General features: G+C 39.4%; 1 protein-coding gene across 15 annotated transcripts in view; it reads right to left on the reverse strand.

Moving 5' to 3' along the window:
- Nucleotides 1–23,083, reverse strand: part of DMD (dystrophin) — a 2,178,366-nt gene that overhangs the window by 108,400 nt on the left and 2,046,883 nt on the right. For all 15 annotated transcript variants that reach the window (XM_037821041.1, XM_037821045.1, XM_037821047.1 and 12 more), the window contains 2 exons: nt 21,578–21,663; nt 19,272–19,429 (listed from right to left, as the gene is read on the reverse strand). In XM_037821041.1, the coding sequence (XP_037676969.1) occupies nt 19,272–19,429; nt 21,578–21,663 (244 nt within the window). The remainder of the gene's footprint in view (nt 1–19,271; nt 19,430–21,577; nt 21,664–23,083) is intronic.

Below are 23,083 nucleotides of genomic sequence, written 5' to 3' on the forward strand. Positions count from 1 at the left end.
TTGGAAAAAGATATTTCATGCAAACAACAACCAGAAAAAAGCGGGAGTAGCTATATTAATATCAGACAAGTTAGACTTCAAAAGCAAAACAATTAAAAGAGACAAAGAAGGACACTATATATTAATAAAAGGGTCAATTCATCAAGAAAACATAACAGTCATAAATATTTATGCACCAAACCAGAATGCCCCAAAATTCATGAGGCAAACACTGCGATCACTGAAAGGAGAAATAGATACCTCTACAATAATAGTTGGAGACTTCAATACACCACTCTCATCAATGGATAGAACATCTAGACAGAGGATCACTAAAGAAACAGAGATGTTGAATTGTATGATAAATGAACTAGAATTGACGGACACTTATAGAACACTACATCCAACAACAGCAGGATACACTTTTTTCTCAAGTGCTCATGGAACATTCTCTAGGATAGACCACATGTTGGGTCACAAAGCAAGTCTCAACAAATTTAAAAATATTGATATTATACAAAACACTTTCTCAGACCACAATGGAATGAAGTTGGAAATAAATAAAAGGCAGAAGGTCAGAAAATTCACAAACATATGGAGGCTAAACAACACCCTCTTAGAAAACCAGTGGGTAAAGGAAGAAATTACAAGAGAAATTAGTAAATACCTCAAGGCAAATGACAATGAAAACACAACTTATCAAAACTTATGGGATGCAGCAAAGGCGGTGCTGAGAGGGAAATTTATTGCCCTAAATGCCTATATTAAAAGAGAAGAGAGAGCAAAAATTGAAGAGTTAACTGCTCACCTGGAGGAATTAGAGAAAGAAGAGCAAACTAACCCCAAAGCAAGCAGAAGGGAAGAAATAACAAAGATTAGAGCAGAAATAAATGCAATTGAGAACAGGAAAACAATAGAGAGAATCAACAAAACCAGAAGTTGGTTCTTTGAGAAAATCAATAAAATCGATGGACCACTGGCTAGGCTAACAAAAAAAAAGAGAGAGCAGATGCAAATAAATGCAATCAGAAATGGGAAAGGAAATATAACTACCGACCCTGCAGAAATTAAGGAGATAATGAGAAGATACTATGAGCAACTATATGCTAATAAACTAGACAACTTAGATGAAATGGACAACTTCCTAGAAAAGCATAAACAACCAACATTAACTCAAGAAGAAATAGATGACCTCAACAAACCAATCACAAGTAAAGAGATTGAGTCAGTCATCAAAAAGCTCCCAAAAAGGAAAAGCCCAGGACCAGATGGTTTCACATGTGAATTCCACCAAGCATTCAAGAACGAATTAGTACCAATCCTGCTCAATCTCTTCAAAAAAATTGAAGAAGAGGGAAAGCTACCTAACTCTTCCTATGAAGCCATCATCACCCTAATACCAAAACCAGGCAAAGATACTACAAAAAAAGAAAATTATAGACCAATTTCTTTAATGAATATAGACGCAAAAATCCTCAACAAAATACTCGCAAATCGAATCCAGCAGCACATTAAAAGAATTATACACCACGACCAGGTGGGATTTATTCCAGGTATGCAAGGCTGGTTCAACACAAGAAAATCAATTAATATAATACACCACATCAATAAATCAAAGCAGAAGAACCACATGATCATCTCGATTGATGCAGAAAAGGCATTTGACAAAATTCAACATCCTTTCCTGATGAAAACACTTCAAAGGATAGGAATAGAAGGGAACTTTTTCAATATGATAAAGGCAATATATGAAAAACCCACAGCTAACATCACACTCAATGGGGAGAGACTGAAAGCTTTTCCTCTAAGATCAGGAACAAGACAGGGATGCCCACTATCACCATTGCTATTCAACATTGTGCTGGAAGTTCTAGCTAGAGCAATTAGGCAACAAAAAGAAATAAAAGGCATCCAAATTGGAGAGGAAGAAGTAAAACTTTCACTATTCGCAGACGACATGATTCTATATGTAGGAAATCCAGAAAAATCTACAGCAAAGTTACTAGAACTAGTCAATGAATACAGCAAAGTAGCAGGCTACAAGATCAACACGCAAAAATCTGTAGTGTTCCTATACACAAGTAATGTGCAACAAGAGGAGGAAATCAAGAAAAAAATCCCATTTACAATAGCAACCAAAAGAATCAAGTATTTAGGAATAAACTTAACCAAGGACACAAAAGACCTTTACACAGAAAACTATAAGAAACTGCTAAAAGAAATTGAACAAGACCTGAAAAAATGGAAGAACATACCATGTTCATGGATTGGAAGACTAAATATAGTTAAGATGGCAATTTTACCTAAACTGATTTACAGATTCAATGCAATACCAATTCAAATCCCAACAACTTACTTTACAGAAATAGAAAAACCAATAACTAAATTTATTTGGAAGGGTAAGGTGCCCCGAATAGCCAAAAATGTCTTGAGAAAGAGGAATGAAGTGGGAGGTCTCACACTACCTGACTTTGAAGCATATTACAAAGCTACAGTGCTCAAAACAGCATGGTACTGGCATAAGGACAGATATACTGATCAATGGAATCGAATTGAGTGTTCGGAAGTAGACCCTCACATCTATGGACAACTGATCTTTGATAAGGCAATGAAGCCGAAGCAACTGGGAAAGAGCAGCCTGTTCAATAAATGGTGTTTGGAGAACTGGATATCCATTTCCAAAAGAATGAAAGAGGATGTCCATCTCACACCTTATACCAAAATTAACTCAAAGTGGATCAAAGACCTAAACATTAGCACCAAGACCATAAAACTCTTAGAAGAAAATGTAGGGCAATATCTTAAAGATCTTGTGAAAGGAGGTGGTTTCTTAGACCTCACACCCAAGGCACGAGCAACCAAAGAACAAATAGACAAATGGGATCTCCTCAAAATTAAACACTTTTGTACATCGAAGGACTTTGTCAGAAAAGTCAAAAGGCAACCTACACAATGGGAGATGATATTTGGAAACCACATATCAGATAAGGGTTTAATATCCCGAATATATAAAGGAATCCTGCATCTCAATAACAAAGACAAACAATCCAATTAAAAAATGGGCAAAAGACACGAACAGACATTTTTCTGAAGAGGAAATACAAATGGCTCAAAAGCATATGAAAAAATGCTCAACTTCACTGGCTATTAAGGAAATGCAAATCAAAACCACAATGAGATATCATCTCACACCTACCAGAATGGCCATTATCCAAAAAACAGAAAATGACAAGTGCTGGAGAGGATGTGGAGAAAGAGGCACACTTATTCATTGTTGGTGGGAATGTAGAATGGTGCAACCACTCTGGAAGACAGTATGGAGGTTCCTCAGGAAGCTAAATATAGATTTGCCATATGACCCAGCTATTCCATTGCTGGGTATATACTCAGAGGAACTGAAACTTAAGACACAAACAGACATTTGTAAACCAATGTTTATTGCAGCATTATTCACAATTGCCAAGAGATGGAAACAGCCCAAATGTCCATCAAAGGACGAGTGGATAAACAAACTGTGGTATATACACATGATGGAATATTATGCAGCTGTAAGACAGAACAAAGACATGGATCATGTAATAATGTGGATGAACCCTGAGGACATTATGTTGAGTGAAGTTAGCCAGAAGCAAAAGGACAGATTCTGTATGGTCTCACTAATATGAACAGACATTAATGAACAAACTTTGGGAGTTAAAAGCTGACAACACAGGTGACCAGGAGATAGAAAGAGGGCAGAGATCAGCCATTTGATGCTGAAGGACTACAGAATGTTTAGGATTGATTGCATAGATCCAGAAATAGATAGCATAATACTGTGTGATGGTAGCATGGTATTGTAAGTACACTGAACAAAGATGTCTGTGAGTAAAGCTGAAAGAGGTGGGACAGGAGAATGTATGACACCAGAGGTAAAGATAGATGATAAAGACTGGGACTATATAATGTGGCAAAAACTGGAGTGGCCAATGACTGTTACTAAATATACAAATATAAAAATGTTTTTGCATGTGGGAAAGCAAATGAATGTCAACCATGTAGAAATTTGAAAAAGGGATGTGTGCCGGTTTGAGTGTATTGTGTCCCCCAAATGCCATTATCTTTGTAGTCTTGTGTGGGGCAGAAGTTTTGGTGCTGGTTAGATTTGCTTGGAGTGTGCCCCACCCAGCTGTGGGAGATAATTTTGATGAGATGTTCCCATGGAGGTGTGGCCCCACCCATTCGGGGTGGGCCTTGATTGGTGGAGCTATATAAATGAGCTGACTGGGGGAGGGGGAAGACAGAGAGTGCAGCTGGGAGTGATGTTTTGAAGAGAAGCAAGCTTGCTAGGAAGGAACGTCCTGGCAGAAAGCCGTTTTGAGGCCGGAGCTTTGGAGCAGATGCCAGCTGCCTTCCTAGCTAACAGAGGTTTTCCGGAGGCCATTGGCCATCCTCCGGTGAAGGTGCCCGGTTGCTGATGTGTTGCCTTGGACGCTTTGTGGCCTTAAGACTGTAACTGTGTAGCGAAATAAACCCCCATTTTATAAAAGCCTATCCATCTCTGGTGTTTTGCATTCTGCAGCATGAGCAAACTAGGACAGATTTTGGTACCAGAGAAGTGGGGTGCTTTTGCTGCTGAGTTTGCAAATACCAAACATGTTGGAACGGCTTTTTAAATGGATAAGGGGAAGTTTCTGGAAGAGTTGTGAGGAGCTTGATAGAAAAGGCCAAAACTGCTTTAAAGAGACTGTTTGTGGAAATATGGACTCTAAAGATACTTCTGATGAGGACTTGAGCAGAAATGATGAATGTGTTGTTATAAACTGGAAGAAAGGTGATCCTTGTTTTAAAGTGGCACAGAATTTGGCAAAATTGAGTCCTGGTGTCAGATGGAAGGAAGAATCTGGAAGCAACAACCTGGAATACTTAGCTGAGGAGATCTCCAGACTACATGTGGAGGACGTATCCTGGCTTCTCCTTGCAGCTTATAGTAAAATGCGAGCAGAGAGAGATAAACTTAGAACTGAACTCTTGGGTTCAAAGAAACCAGAAGTTGATGGCTTGGAAAATTACAGGCTTCCAGGGAGTGGAATCCCAGAAGCTACAGCCCAACGTGAGGATGGAACCAAACATGGAACCCAGCCGCCATTTCAGTACAAGCCAAGATTGGAAAAGGAGTTAAGCAGAAAGGATTTGTGGAAAGTCCCATTGTCTGATGGCTTTGACCCTTGCCGTGCTTCATGCAAAGCCAACAGAATTTTTGCGAGATCTTTATAGACAGAGCCATTGCCGGTCTGGACTGGAGGAGACAGACAAGGAAAAAATTAAAGGAAAAATCTCTTCAAAGACAGAGCCATGGAGGTTGAGGTCTGGAGTCAGGAGGTCTCGGGCTGGGAGAGCGGAGCAGCCCACATGCATGGAAAGGGTGAGTTTGCCCTGGAGGTCGAGGGCGGGCTTTCCGCCTCGATGCTCTGGAAGAGTTTTGCCACCTCAGGTCCCAAAGAGGGTGGAGCACATTTCCAGGGAATTGAGGAGAGCCTGGCTGCCACCCCACTGTTCTGAAGGGGTTGAGCGTGTGCCCCGGAGATGGAAGGGAATCCGGGAGCTGCCCCGAGGTTTGAGGAGGGTGGAGCCGAGAAGGTGGTCTCCCCAATGTGTGGATATGTTGGAGCACTCACCCAAGCGTTTGGAGAGGAACGGGCTGCCGAAAAGGCCCTTGGGAAGGGTTAGGCTCCCGCTCTCTCAAGCCCCAAGGATGCAACATTGTTCTGTAAATGACTCTTGGACTTTGAAATCTAATGGAGTTTGTCCTGCGGGTTTTAGGAACTGTTTTGCTCCTGTTAACCCTGTTTTCCTGTTTCTCCTTATGGCAATGGGAATGTTTATCCTATGAATGTCCCTCCTTTGTATATTGGAAGCACGTAACTTGTTCTAAGTTCACAGATCCACAGCTAAAGAAAGACTGTGCCTTGGGACCGACCATGCCTAAATTGATTTTGATGGGATTTTGTGCTTAACTTTTGTTACTGAAATGATTTAAGTTTTTGTGGTATTGTGGAATGAATGTATTTTGTATTTGGAAAGATAATGCCATTTTGGGTTCCAGGGGGTGGAATGTGCCGGTTTGAGTGTATTGTGTCCCCCAAATGCCATTATCTTTGTAGTCTTGTGTGGGGCAGAAGTTTTGGTGCTGGTTAGATTTGCTTGGAGTGTGCCCCACCCAGCTGTGGGAGATAATTTTGATGAGATGTTCCCATGGAGGTGTGGCCCCACCCATTCGGGGTGGGCCTTGATTGGTGGAGCTATATAAATGAGCTGACTGGGGGGGGGGGGGAGACAGAGAGTGCAGCTGGGAGTGATGTTTTGAAGAGGAGCAAGCTTGCTAGAAAGGAACGTCCTGGGAGAAAGCCGTTTTGAGGCCGGAGCTTTGGAGCAGATGCCAGCTGCCTTCCTAGCTAACAGAGGTTTTCCGGAGGCCATTGGCCATCCTCCGGTGAAGGTGCCCGGTTGCTGATGCTGTGTAGCGAAATAAACCCCCATTTTATAAAAGCCTATGCATCTCTGGTGTTTTGCATTCTGCAGTATTAGCAAACTAGAACAGGATGGTATTCAGGAAAAAACATAATCAAAGCAAACTAGAGTCTATGGTCAACAGTAACATTGTAATATACCTCCATTAAATGTAACAAAGGCAATATGCCAATGCTAAATGTATATGAGAGGGGGATATAGGGGAGTAATATGGGATTCTTGGTAGTGGTGTTATTTGCTGTCCTTAGCAGTATATTGTATTGTATGACATGTTATTTTTCTTTATATCATTTTTTCTTCTTGCTAAAAAAAACAACAATTTTTCTTGTAGTAATCAGTATGTTCAAGTGCTGACTGTGGTGATAAATGTACAACTTTATGATGATACCATGAACAACTGATTGTACACTGTGGATAAATGTATGGTATGTGAATATAACTCTATAAAATTGTAGGAAAATATATATATAGGAGTAAAAGTGTTGGAGAAAACATGGTGAGAGGGATGATGCCTCACCAATATGGACTAACTACAATGTGTAAACTCAGAATTGAATCTTAGAACATAGCCTAATGTGGACACAATAATTGTAATAGTCCCTAGATTGTAAGCTCTTACAGCAGTTAACTCTATCCCTGAATTGTAAGGCCTATCTCTAAACTTTGAGATGCTGATCCCCTAGCGTATAACCTGATTGGTCTCTGGAACAATGCATATCTCTGAGACACCTGAAACTCAGAGCTAGAGCTCGGCAGATATGAATGTCAGTACTAATGCATACAGCCACTGTCAAAAAAAAAAAAAAAGCTGAAAAAGAGCGCAGACTTCAATTAGTGATATGAATGAAGCAGGTCTGGTTAAGACCAGGGCAAGCCAGGCCAAAGGGTAAAGGTTGAAACTGATTGCGTTTTAAAACTTCAACTTTCATATGAGACCAAGGGAACAGATATCTATTTGGTACAGCATCTAAATTTTCTAAACGGTACGACTCTACAGTCAATTTGTTCAAACACCACAATTGCATGGAACTTTGAATAGGAAGTGAGATACGGTAGGTTAGTATAGGCTGGAGTGAAATAGTGACACATCCTAGAGTAATTTGGGCAGATAATAAAAAATATATTTACAGCCTCCCCCTCCCCAGCCCCGAGGATCTGGGGGAAGGTGCGGATGTGTTGGACATCCTCACTTGGACTGGTGTTGATGTTGTCACAAACATTGGGACTGGCGGATTGATGTGCTGAGCCCTCGAGCATGGGACTTGCCCTTATGAAGCTCATTACCACAAAGGAGAGTCTAAACTTGTATGTAATGGTGCCTAAGAGTCTCCCCCTGAGTACCTCTTTGTTGCTCAGATGTGGCCCTCTCTCTCTCTAACTGAGCCATCTTGACAGGTGAACTCGCTGCCCTCCCCCCTACGTGGGACACGACTCCCACGGATGTAAATCTCCCTGACAACGCAGAGTATGACTCCCGGGGATGAATGTGGACCTGGCATTGTGGGACTGAGAGTATCTTCTTGACCAAAAGGGGGATGCAAAATGAGACAAAATAGTTTCAGTGGCTGAGAGATTCCAAATGGAGTCGAGAGGTCACTCTGGTGGACATTCTTATGCACTATATAGATAACACCTCTTAGGCTTTAATGTATTGGAATAGCTAGAAGTAAATACCTGAAACTACCAAACTCCAACCCAGCAGTCTGGACTCCTGAAGACAATTATATAATAATGTAGATTACAAGGGGTGACAGTGCGATTGTGAAGACCTTGTGGATCACACCCCCTTTATATAGTGTATGGATGAGTGGAGGAATGGGCTTTATAATAAGCTTCAAAGTCAGGGAGTCTAAGTCCTCCCACTTCGTTTTTCTTTTTTAGAGTGTCTTTAGCAATTCGAGGCATCTTCCCTTTCCAAATAAATTTGATAACTAGCTTTTCCAAGTCTGCAAAGTAGGTTGTTGGAATTTTGATTGGGATTGCATTGAATCTGTAGATTGAGTTTGGGTAGAATTGACATCTTAATGACATTTAGCCTTCCTATCCATGAACATGGAATATTTTTCCATCTTTTAAGGTCCCCTTCTATTTCTTTTAGTAGAGTTATGTAGTTTTCTTTGTATAGGTCTTTTACATCTTTGGTTAAGTTTATTCCTAGGTACTTGATTTTTTTAGTTGCTATTGAAAATGGTATCTTTTTCTTGAGTGTCTCTTCAGTTTGTTCATTTCTAGCATATAGAAACATTACTGACTTATGTGCATTAATCTTGTATCCCGCTACTTTGCTAAATTTGTTTATTAGCTCTAGTAGCTGTATCGTCGATTTCTCAGGGTTTTCTAGATATAAGATCATATCATCTGCAAACAATGACAGTTTTACTTCTTCTTTTCCAATTTGGATGCCTTTTATTTCTTTGTCTTGCCGGATTGCCCTGGCTAGCACTTCCAGCACAATGTTGAATAACAGTGGTGACAGCGGGCATCCTTGTCTTGTTCCCGATCTTAGAGGGAAGGCTTTCAGTCTCTCACCATTGAGTACTATGCTGGCTGTGGGTTTTTCATATATGCTCTTTATCATGTTGAGGAAGTTTCCTTCAATTCCTACCTTTTGAAGTGTTTTTATCAAAAAGGGATGTTGGATTTTGTCAAATGCTTTTTCAGCATCTATTGAGATGATCAACTGATTTTTCCCTTTTGACTTGTTAATGTGTTGTAATACATTGATTGATTTTCTTATGTTGAACCATCCTTGCATGCCTGGAATAAACCCCACTTGGTCATGGTGTATGATTTTTTTAATGTGTCTTTGGATTCGATTTGCAAGTATTTTGTTGAGGATTTTTGCATCTATATTCATTAGGGAGATTGGCCGGTAGTTTTCCTTTTTTGTAGCATCTTTGCCTGGTTTTGGTATTAGATTGATGTTAGCTTCATAAAATGAGTTAGGTAGTGTTCCATTTTTTTCAATGTTTTGAAAGAGTTTGAGTAAGATTGGTGTCAGTTCTTTCTGGAAAGTTTGGTAGAATTCCCCTGTGAAGTCATCTGGCCCTGGGCATTTGTTTGTGGGAAGATTTTTGATGACTGATTGGATCTCTTTGCTTGTGATGGGTTGGTTGAGGTCTTCTATTTCTTCTCTGGTCAGTCTAGGTTGTTCATATGTTTCCAGGAAATTGTCCATTTCTTCTACATTATCCAGTTTGTTGCCATACAGTTGTTCATAATATCCTCTTATAATTTTTTAAATTTCTTCAGGATCTGCAGTTATGTCACCTTTTTCATTCATTATTTTGTTTATACGGGTCTTCTCTCTTTTTGATTTTGTCAGTCTAGCTAGGGGCTTGTCAATCTTGTTGATCTTCTCAAAGAACCAACTTTTGGTGATATTTATCCTCTCTATTGTTTTTTTGTTCTCTATGTCATTTATTTCTGCTTTAATCCTTGTTATTTCTTTTCTTCTACTTGGTTTAGGATTGGTTTGCTGTTCATTTTCTAGCTTCTTCAGTTGATCCATTAGTTCTTTGATTTTGGCTCTTTCTTCCTTTTTAATATATGCGTTTAGTGCTATAAATTTCCCCCTTAGCACTGCTTTTGCTGCATCCCATAGGTTTTGGTATGTTGTGTTCTCATTTTCATTCATCTCTATATATTTAGCAATTTTTCTTGCCATTTCTTCTTTAACCCACTGATTGTTTAGGAGTGTGTTGTTTAACCTCCAGGTATTTGTGAATTTTCTAAGTCTCTGATGGTTATTGACTTCTAATTGTATTCCATTGTGGTCAGAGAATGTGCTTTGAATAATTTCAATCTTTTTAAATTTATTGAGGCTTGTTTTATGTCCCAGCATATGATCTATTCTGGAGAAAGTTCCATGAGCACTAGAAAAGTATGTGTATCCTGGTGATTTGGGATGTAATGTCCTGTATATGTCTGTTAAATCTAATTCATTTATCAGATTGTTTAGGTTTTCAATTTCCTTATTGGTCTTCTGTCTGGTTGATCTATCTATATGAGAGAGTGATGTGTTGAAGTCTCCCACAATTATTGTGGAAACATCAATTGCTTCCTTTAGTTTTGCCAGTGTTTCTCTCATGTATTTTGTGGTACCTTGATTGGGTGCATAGACATTTACGATTGTTATTTCTTCTTGCTGAATTGCCCCTTTTATTAGTATGTAGTGGCCTTCTTTGTCTCTCAAAACATCCCTGCATTTGAAGTCTATTTTATCTGAGATTAATATTGCTACACCTGCTTTCTTTTGGCTGTAGCTTGCATGAAATATTTTTTTTCCATCCTTTCACTTTCAGTTTCTTTGTGTCCCTGTGTCTAAGATGAGTCTCTTGTATGCAACATATTGATGGTTCATTTTTTTTGATCCATTCTGCGAATCTATATCTTTTAATTGGGGAGTTTAATCCATTTACATTCAACGTTATAACCGTGAAGGCATTTCGTGAATCAGCCATCTTATCCTTTGGTTTATGTTTGTCATATTTTTCCCCTCTCTCTATTAATATCCTTTATTGTACCCATACCGAATCTCTTTAGTACTGAACCTTTCTCCAAGTCTCTCTGTCCTTTCTTTGTTTCTCTGTCTGTAGGGCTCTCTTTAGTATCTCCAGGAGGGCAGGTCTCTTGTTAGCAAATTCTCTCAGCATTTGTTTGTCTGTGAAAAATTTAAGCTCTCCCTCAAATTTGAAGGAGAGCTTTGCTGGATAAAGTATTCTTGGTTGGAAATTTTTCTCACGCAGAATTTTAAATATATCGTGCCACTGCCTTCTTGCCTCCATGGTGGCTGCTGAGTAGTCACTACTTAGTCTTATGCTGTTTCCTTTGTATGTGGTGAATTGCTTTTCTCTTGCTGCTTTCAGAACTTGCTCCTTCTCTTCTGTGTTTGACAGTGTGATCAGTATATGTCTCGGAGTGGGTTTATTTGGATTTATTCTATTTGGAGTTCGCTGAGCATTTATGATTTGTGTATTTATGTTGTTTAGAAGATTTGGGAAGTTTTCCCCAACAATTTCTTTGAATACTCTTCCTAGACCTTTACCCTTTTCTTCCCCTTCTGGGACACCAATGAGTCTTATATTCGGACGTTTCATATGATCTATCATATCCCTGAGGTCCATTTCGATTTTTTCAATTTTTTTCCCCATTCTTTCTTTTATGCTTTCATTTTCCATTCTGTCATCTTCCAGGTCACTGATTCGTTGTTCAACTTCCTCTAGTCTTGTACTATGAGTGTCCAGAATCTTTTTAATTTGGTCAACAGTTTCTTTAATTTCCATAAGATCATCCATTTTTTTATTTAGTCTTGCAATGTCTTCTTTATGCTCTTCTAGGGTCTTCTTGATTTCCTTTGTATCCCGTACTATGGTCTCATTGTTCATCTTTAGTTCTTTGAGTAGCTGCTCTAGGTGCTGTGTCTCTTCTGGTCTTTTGATTTGGGTGCTTGGGCTTGGGTTATCCATATCGTCTGGTTTTTTCATATGCTTTAGAATTTTCTGTTGTTTTTGGCCTCGTGGCATTTGCTGAACTTGATAGGGTTCTTTTAGGATTTGTAGACCAATTGAAGTCCTTATCTCTAATTTATCAGATCTACAGCTTCGTGGAGTACACTTTAACTAACCAGCAGGTGGCGTCCACGAGCCACCTGTTCTCCACAAGCCAGTTCTCCCCTGCTTAGCCTTTTTGGTGAGTGGGAAGTGAGTCTTGTGGGGCCCAATTGGTGTACCAAGCTTGCGTGTGTAGTTGGTGTTGCCTGCCCTGTATATGGGGCGTGTTTCTGGGCAGTCAGGGAGTGGGGGTGGCCCTAACAATCAAATCTCCCTGGTGATCCTAGAGTTTTAAAGCTGCTGCAATAGTCTAATCCTTCAGTTCAGTCCTGCCACAGTTTGTCTCTGCCACTGACCCACAAGTCCTTGGTATTGGCGTATGGCTCCGGAGACTTGCAAGTGGGCCCCTCTTCCAGGCCGTGCACCCTGGGTCCTGTGTTGAGGGATGACTGTGCTATGTCACAGGTGAGTGCCGTCCCCCCAGGGCAGTTCTGGGCTGCTGGGCTGTGTAGGGAGGCGCCCAGTCTGCTGAAATGATGACTGAATGGGGCTTTGTTAATTCACACTGCTCCACCTTCCCAACTCTGGGACAATCAGCTGAGGTTGCAGGGAAGGCTAATGTCCACGCCCAGTTTTGTGGTGTGTGCCTGTTATTTGAAGCACTTCCGTCACACTGGGTTGTCTGGGGCAGCTCTGGGCTATGGGGCTGGCGATGGGCAGGAGTGTTTCCTGTCCACCAGGATGATGGCTGTGAGCGGACACCCCCCTTTTCTTGGGAGGTTGTGGTGTTTAGTGAATTTTCTCAGCCACTGGATTATTGCCTTTTGTCTCAGAGCTCTCTTAGTTCTGCTCTTGACTTGACCTGCCCAAATTGCAAGTCTTTGAAGCTTTCTGTATTGGGCTTCTTAGAGTAATTGTTTTAGAAAAAGAAAAAAGGATTAAAAAAAAAAAAAAAAAAGGGCCCTCCTCACAGATCTAATGGGTTATTCAAATGCTAGGAGACAAAGCAACCAGGGCCATTAAGGAAAGGTCCACAGGGCAGAGAGATCAGCTTTTCTTCGGGATTTGCATATGCGCCTCAGGGCCTGAGCTCTGCCCTTCCCCTTTCTATGTTCACCAGAACTCCAAAAATCCTCTGCTTTTATTTTGGAGTTTTTCGTGTTGTTTTTTTTCTATGCCTGTCTCCTCTCTGCTGGGCTGGCTGCTCTCAGATTCTCTGGTGTCTGGTCTCAGTCTATCTATGATTGGAGTTTGGATCAGTAGAATGAGTTTCCGATAAGGGCTTCCACTGCAGTTCTCCCTTCTCCTTCCCGGAGCTGACAGCCCCTCCTCCCACGGGACTGAGCCTGGCAGGGAGGGGCGCGGGTCCCCTGGCCACAAAAACTTACAGATTTCGCTGATCTCAGCAGTTCCACGTTTTCATGAGTGTTGTATGAAGTATGCCCAAAGTCAGATTGCTCTGTGGTGTCCAGTCCATGCAGTTCCTGGCTTTCTACCTACTTTCCTGGAGGAGTAACTAAAACATACAGCTCACCAGTCCGCCATCTTGTCTTCCAGTCTATTCCTTTTTATAAATACCAAATTATAGTAACCCTTACAAAGTACTTAGTTATCCATTAGTCCAAAGGAGGTGGAAAAAAAATGTCTATGTAATTGAAGAGCCTATATATTGAATATTACTGAACAAAAATTCAAAGGAAACACGGAAAATAGGATTTTTAAGAGTTATTTTAAGAATGGAAAATATTAAATGTGGTCAATTGGCATGGGAAATGCAGTCTTGGCATGACATTTAATATTCGTAAATAAAACAGAATCTCACAAGTCTTTAAAACTGAATTCACAGATGGTTGGTTATAGATAAGATGAACTGTTAATCTTGGTGGGACAGACTCATGTTATGATCCATTTTAGATAACTATAGGTAATACTTGGAGAGCTCCACTATGTACTAACCATAGCTCTTAGCGCTTTGCCCATATTGGCTTATTTAATCTTTCCAACCAAGCCAAGAGTGTGGGGCCTGGGAAGGTTTGCTGGGTCTGCTGATCATACACCTAGCAAACAGCAGAGCCAGGATTTGAAATCAGGCAGTCAAGACTTCACAGCTATAAGCTTAACTACTCTGCTATACTGCCAGTCACTACTTTAGATTCTGGAATGATTTATTATTTATATGAGAGTAACATCCACTTGTTCTCAACAGTTGAGGTTATAATTTATCCTCACTTCTATATCATTCTATATTACAGCAACTGTGTATAGATGATATTCATTTTTGTCATATGAATATAAAAATTCAGAAGACAGATGAAAAGGCAACTTATCCACTTCGAATGCATGAATAATAGGAGGCAGAAAACAGATGTAGAATAAACAGATCTTGACACCCAAGCTCTTGTAGGTGAAGCATATTGAATATAAAGGTGGCATACTCGATTCTATCTAAACAATAAAGTCCTTAAAATGTTTACAGAAGAAAATACTACACAGACGCATACTCGAGTCTATCTAAACAATAAAGTCCTTAAAATGTTTACAGAAGAAAATACTACACAGACCATCATGGGGATGGTGGTAGGTGGGAGCACTTCTCAGGGCACTGCCAAATGACAAGTTATGGATACATGATTCTCTTTCAGGGTCACTTAAAAGTGTCAAGTTTTCCTGCCTGAAAGGAAATATTACTTGGGTTCATTTGAAGGCAGACTAGACACCTGCAATTGGGATAAGAGTATTTTAAATAACAGATCATGGGATATATATATATGTGTGTGTGTGTGTGTGTGTGTGTGTGTCTGTGTCTGTCTGTCTGTCGGGTGTGGGGGGGTGTTCATTTATCCACATCATCGTATATGTGTGTGTGTGTGTGTGTGTGTGTGTGTGTGTGTCTGTCTGTCTGTCGGGTGTGGGGGGGTGTTCATTTATCCACATCATCGTATTACAACCTCAAATTCATACAAGGGATCACATTCACACTGTATTAGCTCAGCCCAGTATTTGGAACACGAGGGACCTGGGCCTGACGTCTAGTTCTGACAGGATATAATTGCTGGATGCAGCGCACACTCATTCTGCCTCTCTGAGCCTCAGCGTTCTCATGTGAAAAAGGAGAGACATGGCCAACCCTGAGATCCCTTGGAGCAGTCTGGGTGACCCATTGCCAGGGCAGCCTTGGTGTTAGTAATGTCATCAGGATCAATCTACTCTCTCGGCAGGGTTGTTTCCATGGAGCCTGAAAGAGGAGCAACCTGATGATGCATTAACTAAAGCTGTATTTCTAAAACAAACTAATTTCAACACTTTATTTCTCCTACCACCAAAATGAGTCCGTTTCCCAGTTCATGTGTTGACTATCGTACACTATTAAAGTAGAAACATCCTTTTGCCTCACATAGTATCAGTGAAGATACCATTGCCAAACCATAAATTTATAGTGAATTTCCTTTTTAAATATCCAGAGATATGACTTCATTTCCTGGCTTAATGGATGAAATCTTGAAAGATCTACACAGAATTTAAATAGGCAAAACATTTTATTTGGTTCTGATGGGTGATTTCCTTTTCTCTTTTTAAGTGGCTAGTTGGGGGGGGGGGGGGGGTATGTGCTGAGGAAACCTTCAAAAGATCATCCAGAAGGTGTTGCATGTGAAAATGCACCTCTTTCCGCCATGCCCAGGCCCCCATCTGAATCAGAAGCTACACTTTTTTAATTGTACCAACTTGGAAAAAAGGGTAAGTTTTCCAGTTGATGACAAGAAAACAAAGAAGATAAAAAGAACTACAGTCTGAGTGTGACTGTGAAAACTTTGTGGATCACTCTCCCTTTATCCAGTGTATGGATGGATGAGTAGAAAAATGGGGACAAAATCCAAATGAAAAATAGAGTGGGGTGGGGGGGTGATTTGGGTGTTCTTTTTTACTTTTATTTTTTATTCTCATTCTTTCTGGTGTGAGGAAAACATTCAAAGATGGATTGGGGTGATGAATGCACAACTATATGATGGTACCGTGAACAGCTGATTGTACACCATGGATGTTTGTATGGTATGTGAATACATCTCAATAAAACTGAATGTAATTTTTTTTAAAACAAAAAAGAACTACAGTCTGAAATCAACATTTCTGTGCTGCAAGGAATGCAGTTGAGGGAGAAGCTTTATTATTTTATTGCTGTTTCCCTAGGCTGGTGGAAATGGCGGCTTCTGAGCACAAGCAGGTTGAAGGAACCAGTCCAGCTCCATTCCCAAGGTCTCTCGCTTCAAGCAAAGGGCAGAGGGAGTTTTCCCTCCTGTTATTTTTCCCAACAGCAAACGTCATATTTTCCTGCAGGCTGCATAGTGAAAGGCAAGGTGACTATGAGAGCACCTGGCGGAGGAAAAGCCTGCCAGGATGGAGATTCTGAAGTAATCATTCACAGTAGATCTATTCACACTGACTGCAAATTACTACAAGGATGAGAGGCTCCCCAAACTCAAGTCCTGTAAACCTTGTCTTACCTCCATGCATACCGAATGTACACAACATTCTGCTAAAAAAATACAAACGGATGTTTTGCCAATACTTTGAACTCAGTTTCTTCTTGTCTCTCCTATGTTTTGGTACAGCACCTCCTATTCCAGCAGGGTCCCAGGAAAAAGGCCTGTTATTTCACCTTGGGGGGCTAGAGAGCAGCAGTATCCAAAGGTGCATATTTGGGAATGAGGTGGTAAATTGAGGGCAGGGCATTGGACCAAGGATCAAACTCTTCCACCAGCTGAAGGACTTCAGGGGCACAGCTGAAGCTGTTCATCCACTTAATAAAAACAAACAAAATCCCCAAGCCTACCTGTTCTGTTCTCCTGAAAGGACTGGTGAGGATTAAATGAGAGAATTCATGTGAACAAAGATGAAGTATTATTAGTAGCAAGAGTAGCAATATGATTTATAAGTTTGATAGGTATAAATGGTAGGGAAAAGCTAGCTGTTCCACGTAGTGAAAGGAGACCGTGGCCAGTTATGGGAACCAGATCAGGAAACCTCTGAGTGTTAAATAGAGGAATCAGGATTTCATTCAGTGGACAAAGGAAAGAAAGTGAGGCTTTGTAAGGATGGTGCCATACGGTGAATACACTTCCCTAAAACCAGCTGGGGCTTGGGTGTGTAGTGGAAGCTCACTAGGAAGAGAGTACAATAATCTTACACATATGATAAGAAGGCTGAAAGTCTAAGAGTGGCAAAGAAAAGGAATCAAACAAAAGACCTTTCCCCTAAAACAAAAAGTTAGCATCTTACTGATTCTTGTTTTCTAATTGTAACTGCTCAAAGAGGAAAATCCAGAAAATCCCAAATAGCATAGAGAAGAAAATAAAAACCACCTGTAGTTATCATTATCAATATCTTGTCTGATTTTCCCCAAATCTCACAAAACATATTGCAAAGAACCTGGAGACTGGGGTAATGGAATACGATGGCTTCAGCCGGCCTTGAATATAGGTGGATTTACTCTGCAGCATGAACCACTGCTGAACAGAGGTTGACAATTCTGTGTTCTGAGCCTTACCCTCAACCCAAGTCACAGCACACACATGTATGTGTGTGTATAGATGTATATATGAATGTGTGTGTGATGTATATATGAATGAATGTGTATCTTTTTCACTAGGACTTAAAAAGATAGCTGAAACTTGAATAAAGCAAGAACAATTACGGGAAGAAAAATCATTGCAAGTTGTTTTATAATTGGATTCCTAAAAAAATCACAAAATGAATCTAGATTATTTTTGGCTATTAATATTCACTGTATGAAAGTTACTCAATTATCTGCACTCCGGAGTAGAAATATGAATGCAGCAACATGCAAAAAATAAGAATGAAACTAGAGATAGTGATAGCCTATTCACATTACAGAAGGTTTGAATGTGAGGAGAAAAATACATTTATTTCTCCACATTTATTTTAAATTTAGAGCTAATTTGCCATAATCTTGGCAAAACAATCCAAACACTATATCCCATACTACATAAGTGGGCTTATTATACATGCATTTAGTCAATTCGCCCAGTTTAACTGTTAAATAAATACTCAAACTGCTTTAAACATCTAAATATTCACAGTGTTCTGCACATGAAGCCTTCTCGAGTTTCATCCGAGTCTGTGATCAAAGACTACAGGGCTAATTAGCTTTCCAGCTAGTTCTATTTTGCAAGTCTCGGCCACTGTTCGTGGAATAGAATGGATTGAGAATCCCCGTGTTAGAAAAACAGCTCTTAGCATTTAAAACAAACAAAGAAACACATAAGAACACTGTGACTAATGTGGCAGCGCAAATGTCTTACTCCTTCAATGCTGGTGGCATTACAAACAGAAACAACCTTGACAAAAAGCCGTCTGGTAATATATATCAAAACCTACAACATGTATTTATATCCTTTAGGCTGGCAGTCCCATTCCTGAGAATTTATCATCAAGAAAAAAATTCAATCAAAGAAAAGAGCTAAAATACAGGAAGATGTTCATTGCAGCGATATCTGTCTTATCGAAAAGTAGAAACAACCTAAATGTCTATCAATGGGTATTTGGGAAGAAGAGTGTGTTCCGGGCCACTGATTATGGTACGGAAAAGGGAGGAGAGAAAAAGTGATGCTGGCAGCAAAAGAAAGAGAACGGACAACAGTGGTAGAACATGTAGCTAGTGATGGGCATCGGCAAATAATACACACCTCAGCCTTTGTTATAAGACCATGGGGAGCCACCATACAGGCCTTTGAATAGTAGAGAATGTCCAAGGCAATAAAAGTACATTTTTTCAAAAGAAGAGCCGTATTAAGTATTTACCAACAGTCAAACAAAATGAAGCTATAATGAGAGAATTGGGAGAGAAAAAAAAACAAAACAAAACAAAACACAACTACTAAGGGACTCACCTACCAAGTTCCCTTTCTTATTTACGAAGGCTTTCTGTGGCTAGAGAGTCATTTCCTCCCTCCCAGAGCCACTGCAGACCCTCCTCCCTCCCTGACTAACCCAGGAATCACTGCTGGGGAAGGGGATTTCTTTTGCTTCTTCTGCACTGTCCTCTGTACCAAAACCCAGTCCCAGAAGCCACTGCTTACAAAAGTTTCAAATATTCAACACCCTCTACTGCCTGCCTACAGAACAGCTCATGTGAGAAACATCTGTGGGGTTTTTATCATTACTTTCTAAAATACAAAAGAATAAACATGTCATTTAAGAAGGTGAATATCTTACAAATTGGAAGCAGCTCCTGACACTCGGCTCGATGTTACTGCCCCCAAAGGATGCAACTTCACCCAGCTGTCTTGGGATTTGGATAGAATCATGCAGAAGGAGGCCCAGCCTGCGCTGGTCACAAAATCCCGTTGAACTTGCCATTTGCTTGAAAAGGTCTACAAAAGGAAGAAGAAAATTGCAACGATCAAAACACAGCACCAAGTGGATGCTAGCAGAACCTAACATCCAACTCAATTCCAATTATCTATAATCAAGAGTAGCTGATATTCCCAAAGAGAGGGGCAACTTCTAATGTATGCTAATTTGGACATGATTATTTTTATGGGCCAAGTTAATCATCACTCTGTATATATGAAGCTGGACAACTTTTAAATAAACGTCAACCCTGCAAGAAACATGAGTTTACATTTAGCATTTTTCCTAAGCCAGAACACGTTCTTTGGGAAATATTTTAGGCAAAGAATATAACCACTATCATAAAATAAACATTTTAGCATTAAGAACCATAAAACTGGCCCAAAGAACTATCCCCTTTGGACATCAAAGGTTGGAAAATGTACCAAAAATTGTGATTTCTTTACAGAGGTATAAGATAAGTTGAGCTATTCTAGCCCATCATGTATGTGTTCCCAGGGGATGCTGTATATATATATGTAATTAGATCCTATCACATCCCTCCGTCATTGATTATGTGTTGGTCTTTTTGGCTGGAGACTGACATCTCTGTGACGGCAGAGACCATATCTTGGTCAACTGTGTGTCAGCAGCATCAAGAGAGAACAGGAGTAACTGGCACATAGCAGGTGCCCAGTATATGTGACTGAAAGAATGAATGGAGATGTATGTTTTGTGCTTAGAAATAAGTCACTCAAACAATACCATATATTCAAGTAATAGTTGCCAAAAATAGTAAACCCAAGAAAGCTTTTCCTACCCATAAGCACGCTTTAAGCTCTAAAAAATCATTTTTGTGAGATTTCTAAGATGATAATAACAAAACTGAAGTCACTAACACATGTATACTTCTTACCATCTCTCCAACACAGATACACACATACACGTCTCTTTAGTAATGAATTAGTATTTTTAAATATCCCAGGCTTGAAGTTAATATTTTTGTTTCACCAACCTCAAAACATGTTTGCTCTTAGTAATTATTTAAAACACAAGCTCGGAGCTCCCTAGATGTTTTACTTTAGTATTATGAAATGCTGGTACTACACTTTTGATAAAGTTAGATTATAAGCTAACTTACAATAAGTAACTACAATATTTAAAGGTGGAAAAGCCACAGAGAGAGTCTATTTTATCCAAAATACACTTTAAATGGTTAACAAAAGCTGTTTAGTTATTTTATTTGGTTCTTAGGATGAGAAAACTCAAGTGGAAACGACATAAAAGTTAGAACTAGAAGAGCCTGTGTATTTTGCAGCTTACTCCTAGAGGGGAACTGAGCAGTAGGACACCAAATAGCTTTAGAGGAATTCAGTCTTTTTTGTCTCCTGCCTGTCCTTAAGCTCAGCACATCTCCTCATTCCTGTGGGGCTAGGCCTTGGCGGGGAAACAGAAAAGACAAGAGAGGCTGGGTTTATTTAATATTCCTACTGAAAAGATTTCTTACAAACATTTAAAAGAGAGAAACAAGTGGGGTCCTCCACAGTGGGAATGTGGAGTTGCTTAGTCATCGTGACCAGCACTCCTCTAGCATTTGCTTTTAATTTGGATTTATGGTTTTTAAGCAGAAGAACCCAATGGCTAATCAAAATGAAATTCTATAAGGTGGCATTTACCCTTTACAAAATGGCAAGCTATCCGTCTCTCAAATAATAAAACGTTAGTCACATGGCAGAATTCGATGTGTCAGTACCAACTTGCAGTAGTAAGGTGATTATAAAATAAACAATATTTCTTGAACATGAATGCCAGATAGTACTCTTTAAATAAGAGTCCAAAGATTAGGCAAGTGCACGGATTAAACCCTCACATTTATTTTTCTGACTTATACAAAGGGGTTAGGAAATCAGACTTTATCCCCTAGGAGCATGTGTTTTATTCAGACTCAGTCAAAATAATGTAAAATAATACTCAGGCTGGGGAAGTTAGACCTAGTTCCCTATTTAAATACCTGCAATTTAATGTGGGACAAGGAACGGCATAAACGGAATTTTATGACACTCTAAAAGCAGTTCTACAAGTTACATGAAGAACCCACTGTCAAATGTGAACAGTATGTCATTTCCCTTCTAGAACTGGGGTAGTTAGCCAACATTAATAAAAGAATACAGAGTTAATACACTACTTACATCTGTACTTGTCTTCCAAATGTGCTTTACACAGAGAAATGATGCCGGTTTTAAAAGACAGGACACGGATCCTCCCTGTTCGCCCCCTAGTATGAATAATCAAACCAGAAAACGATTATTGACACTTTACTAGTAAAGGGAAAACACTTCTTAGTTAAGGGGAAAAAACATAGAAATTCTATTGATCGTTGTTTTATTAAGACCGTCAATTGAACTCTGAGTTCATTATCCATTTGGTTGAAGACCTAGAATGCGATGAAAAGTTGACCCACTCAGCTAATGAATATTTACTAAGTTTTCAATTCCTAAAAGCCTTTACTTGAACTGCAAGAGAGCTCTACATAAAATGGGAAAAAATCATCCTTCTATTCATCTATGGAGAGGCACCTGAGTTTAAGTCGGTAAGTAGAAGAATTACTACTACGCACGACTGAAGCAAATGACCTACTTTGGTTATTGAACCCAAAAAACCTGCCAGCAACTAACTGCTCTGCTCTCTTCAACACTTTTTCAGATTTTTATCAGATTGCCCCTTAGTGAGAAGAAAATTAGTCACTTCAGGCCACATGACACGTAACATAAAATATGAACGCTTATATCCATAAGAAAAAATACACTCTATTAGAGAGCATTCAAATAGGTGCTTTAGAAGAGCAATTTAAAAATAACCTATAGCTTTATCAAGGGTTTAATATATGAACATTTTCCTTTAAATAGAGAAAGCTGAAATAAAAGATTCCACATAAATTTATTAATAAGGCTTATTTTATCCACAGGAAAAAATGGAAAAAAAAAAAAAAAAAGAATGAAAACTTTCCCATTTTGTAGAAAATGACTTCACTGATTTTCAGCTTTTTATTATTTTGTTACAGAAAGCAACTGGACCTTAGGTATTGGTCAAAAAAATATTTTAGAATAATTCTCCCACCTAGCACTTGGCAACTGCCAAGGATAGGTCCCAGTGGTGGTTCTTTTTGGTGAAGGAAAAATATGCTTGACTTTCAACTGATATAATTATTAAATAATATTGGTCAAACAGAAATCTCAGATTCTAATGCATTAACAAAATTACTTTCATTGGAAGGTTTTTTTTTTTTTTAAATCTTTTCCTTCTTAAAAAATGTGAATTGAACAAAGTTTAACAAATAAACTTCAAACAGTAAATCAGGTCTTCAAGGAGTTAAAAGTGTGCCCATAATGAGTCCAAAAATGGGTACAAAAACTAAATGAAAAATAGGGTGGGGTGGGGGGGATGATTTGGGTATTCTTTTTTACTTTTATTTTTTATTCTTATTCTGATTCTTTCTGATGTAAGGACAATGTTCAGAAATAGACTGTGGTGATGAATGCATAACTGTATGATGGTACAGTGAACAGTTGATTGTACACCATGGGTGATTGTATGGTATATGAATATATCTCAATAAAACTGAATTTAATTAAAAAAAAAAAAAGTGTGCCCATAATTTTCAGGCCAGTAGGATGGAAGTTATATATTCGGAATCC

The sequence above is a fragment of the Choloepus didactylus genome, chromosome X, assembly GCF_015220235.1.
Source record: "Choloepus didactylus isolate mChoDid1 chromosome X, mChoDid1.pri, whole genome shotgun sequence".
Taxonomy (NCBI): domain Eukaryota; kingdom Metazoa; phylum Chordata; class Mammalia; order Pilosa; family Megalonychidae; genus Choloepus; species Choloepus didactylus.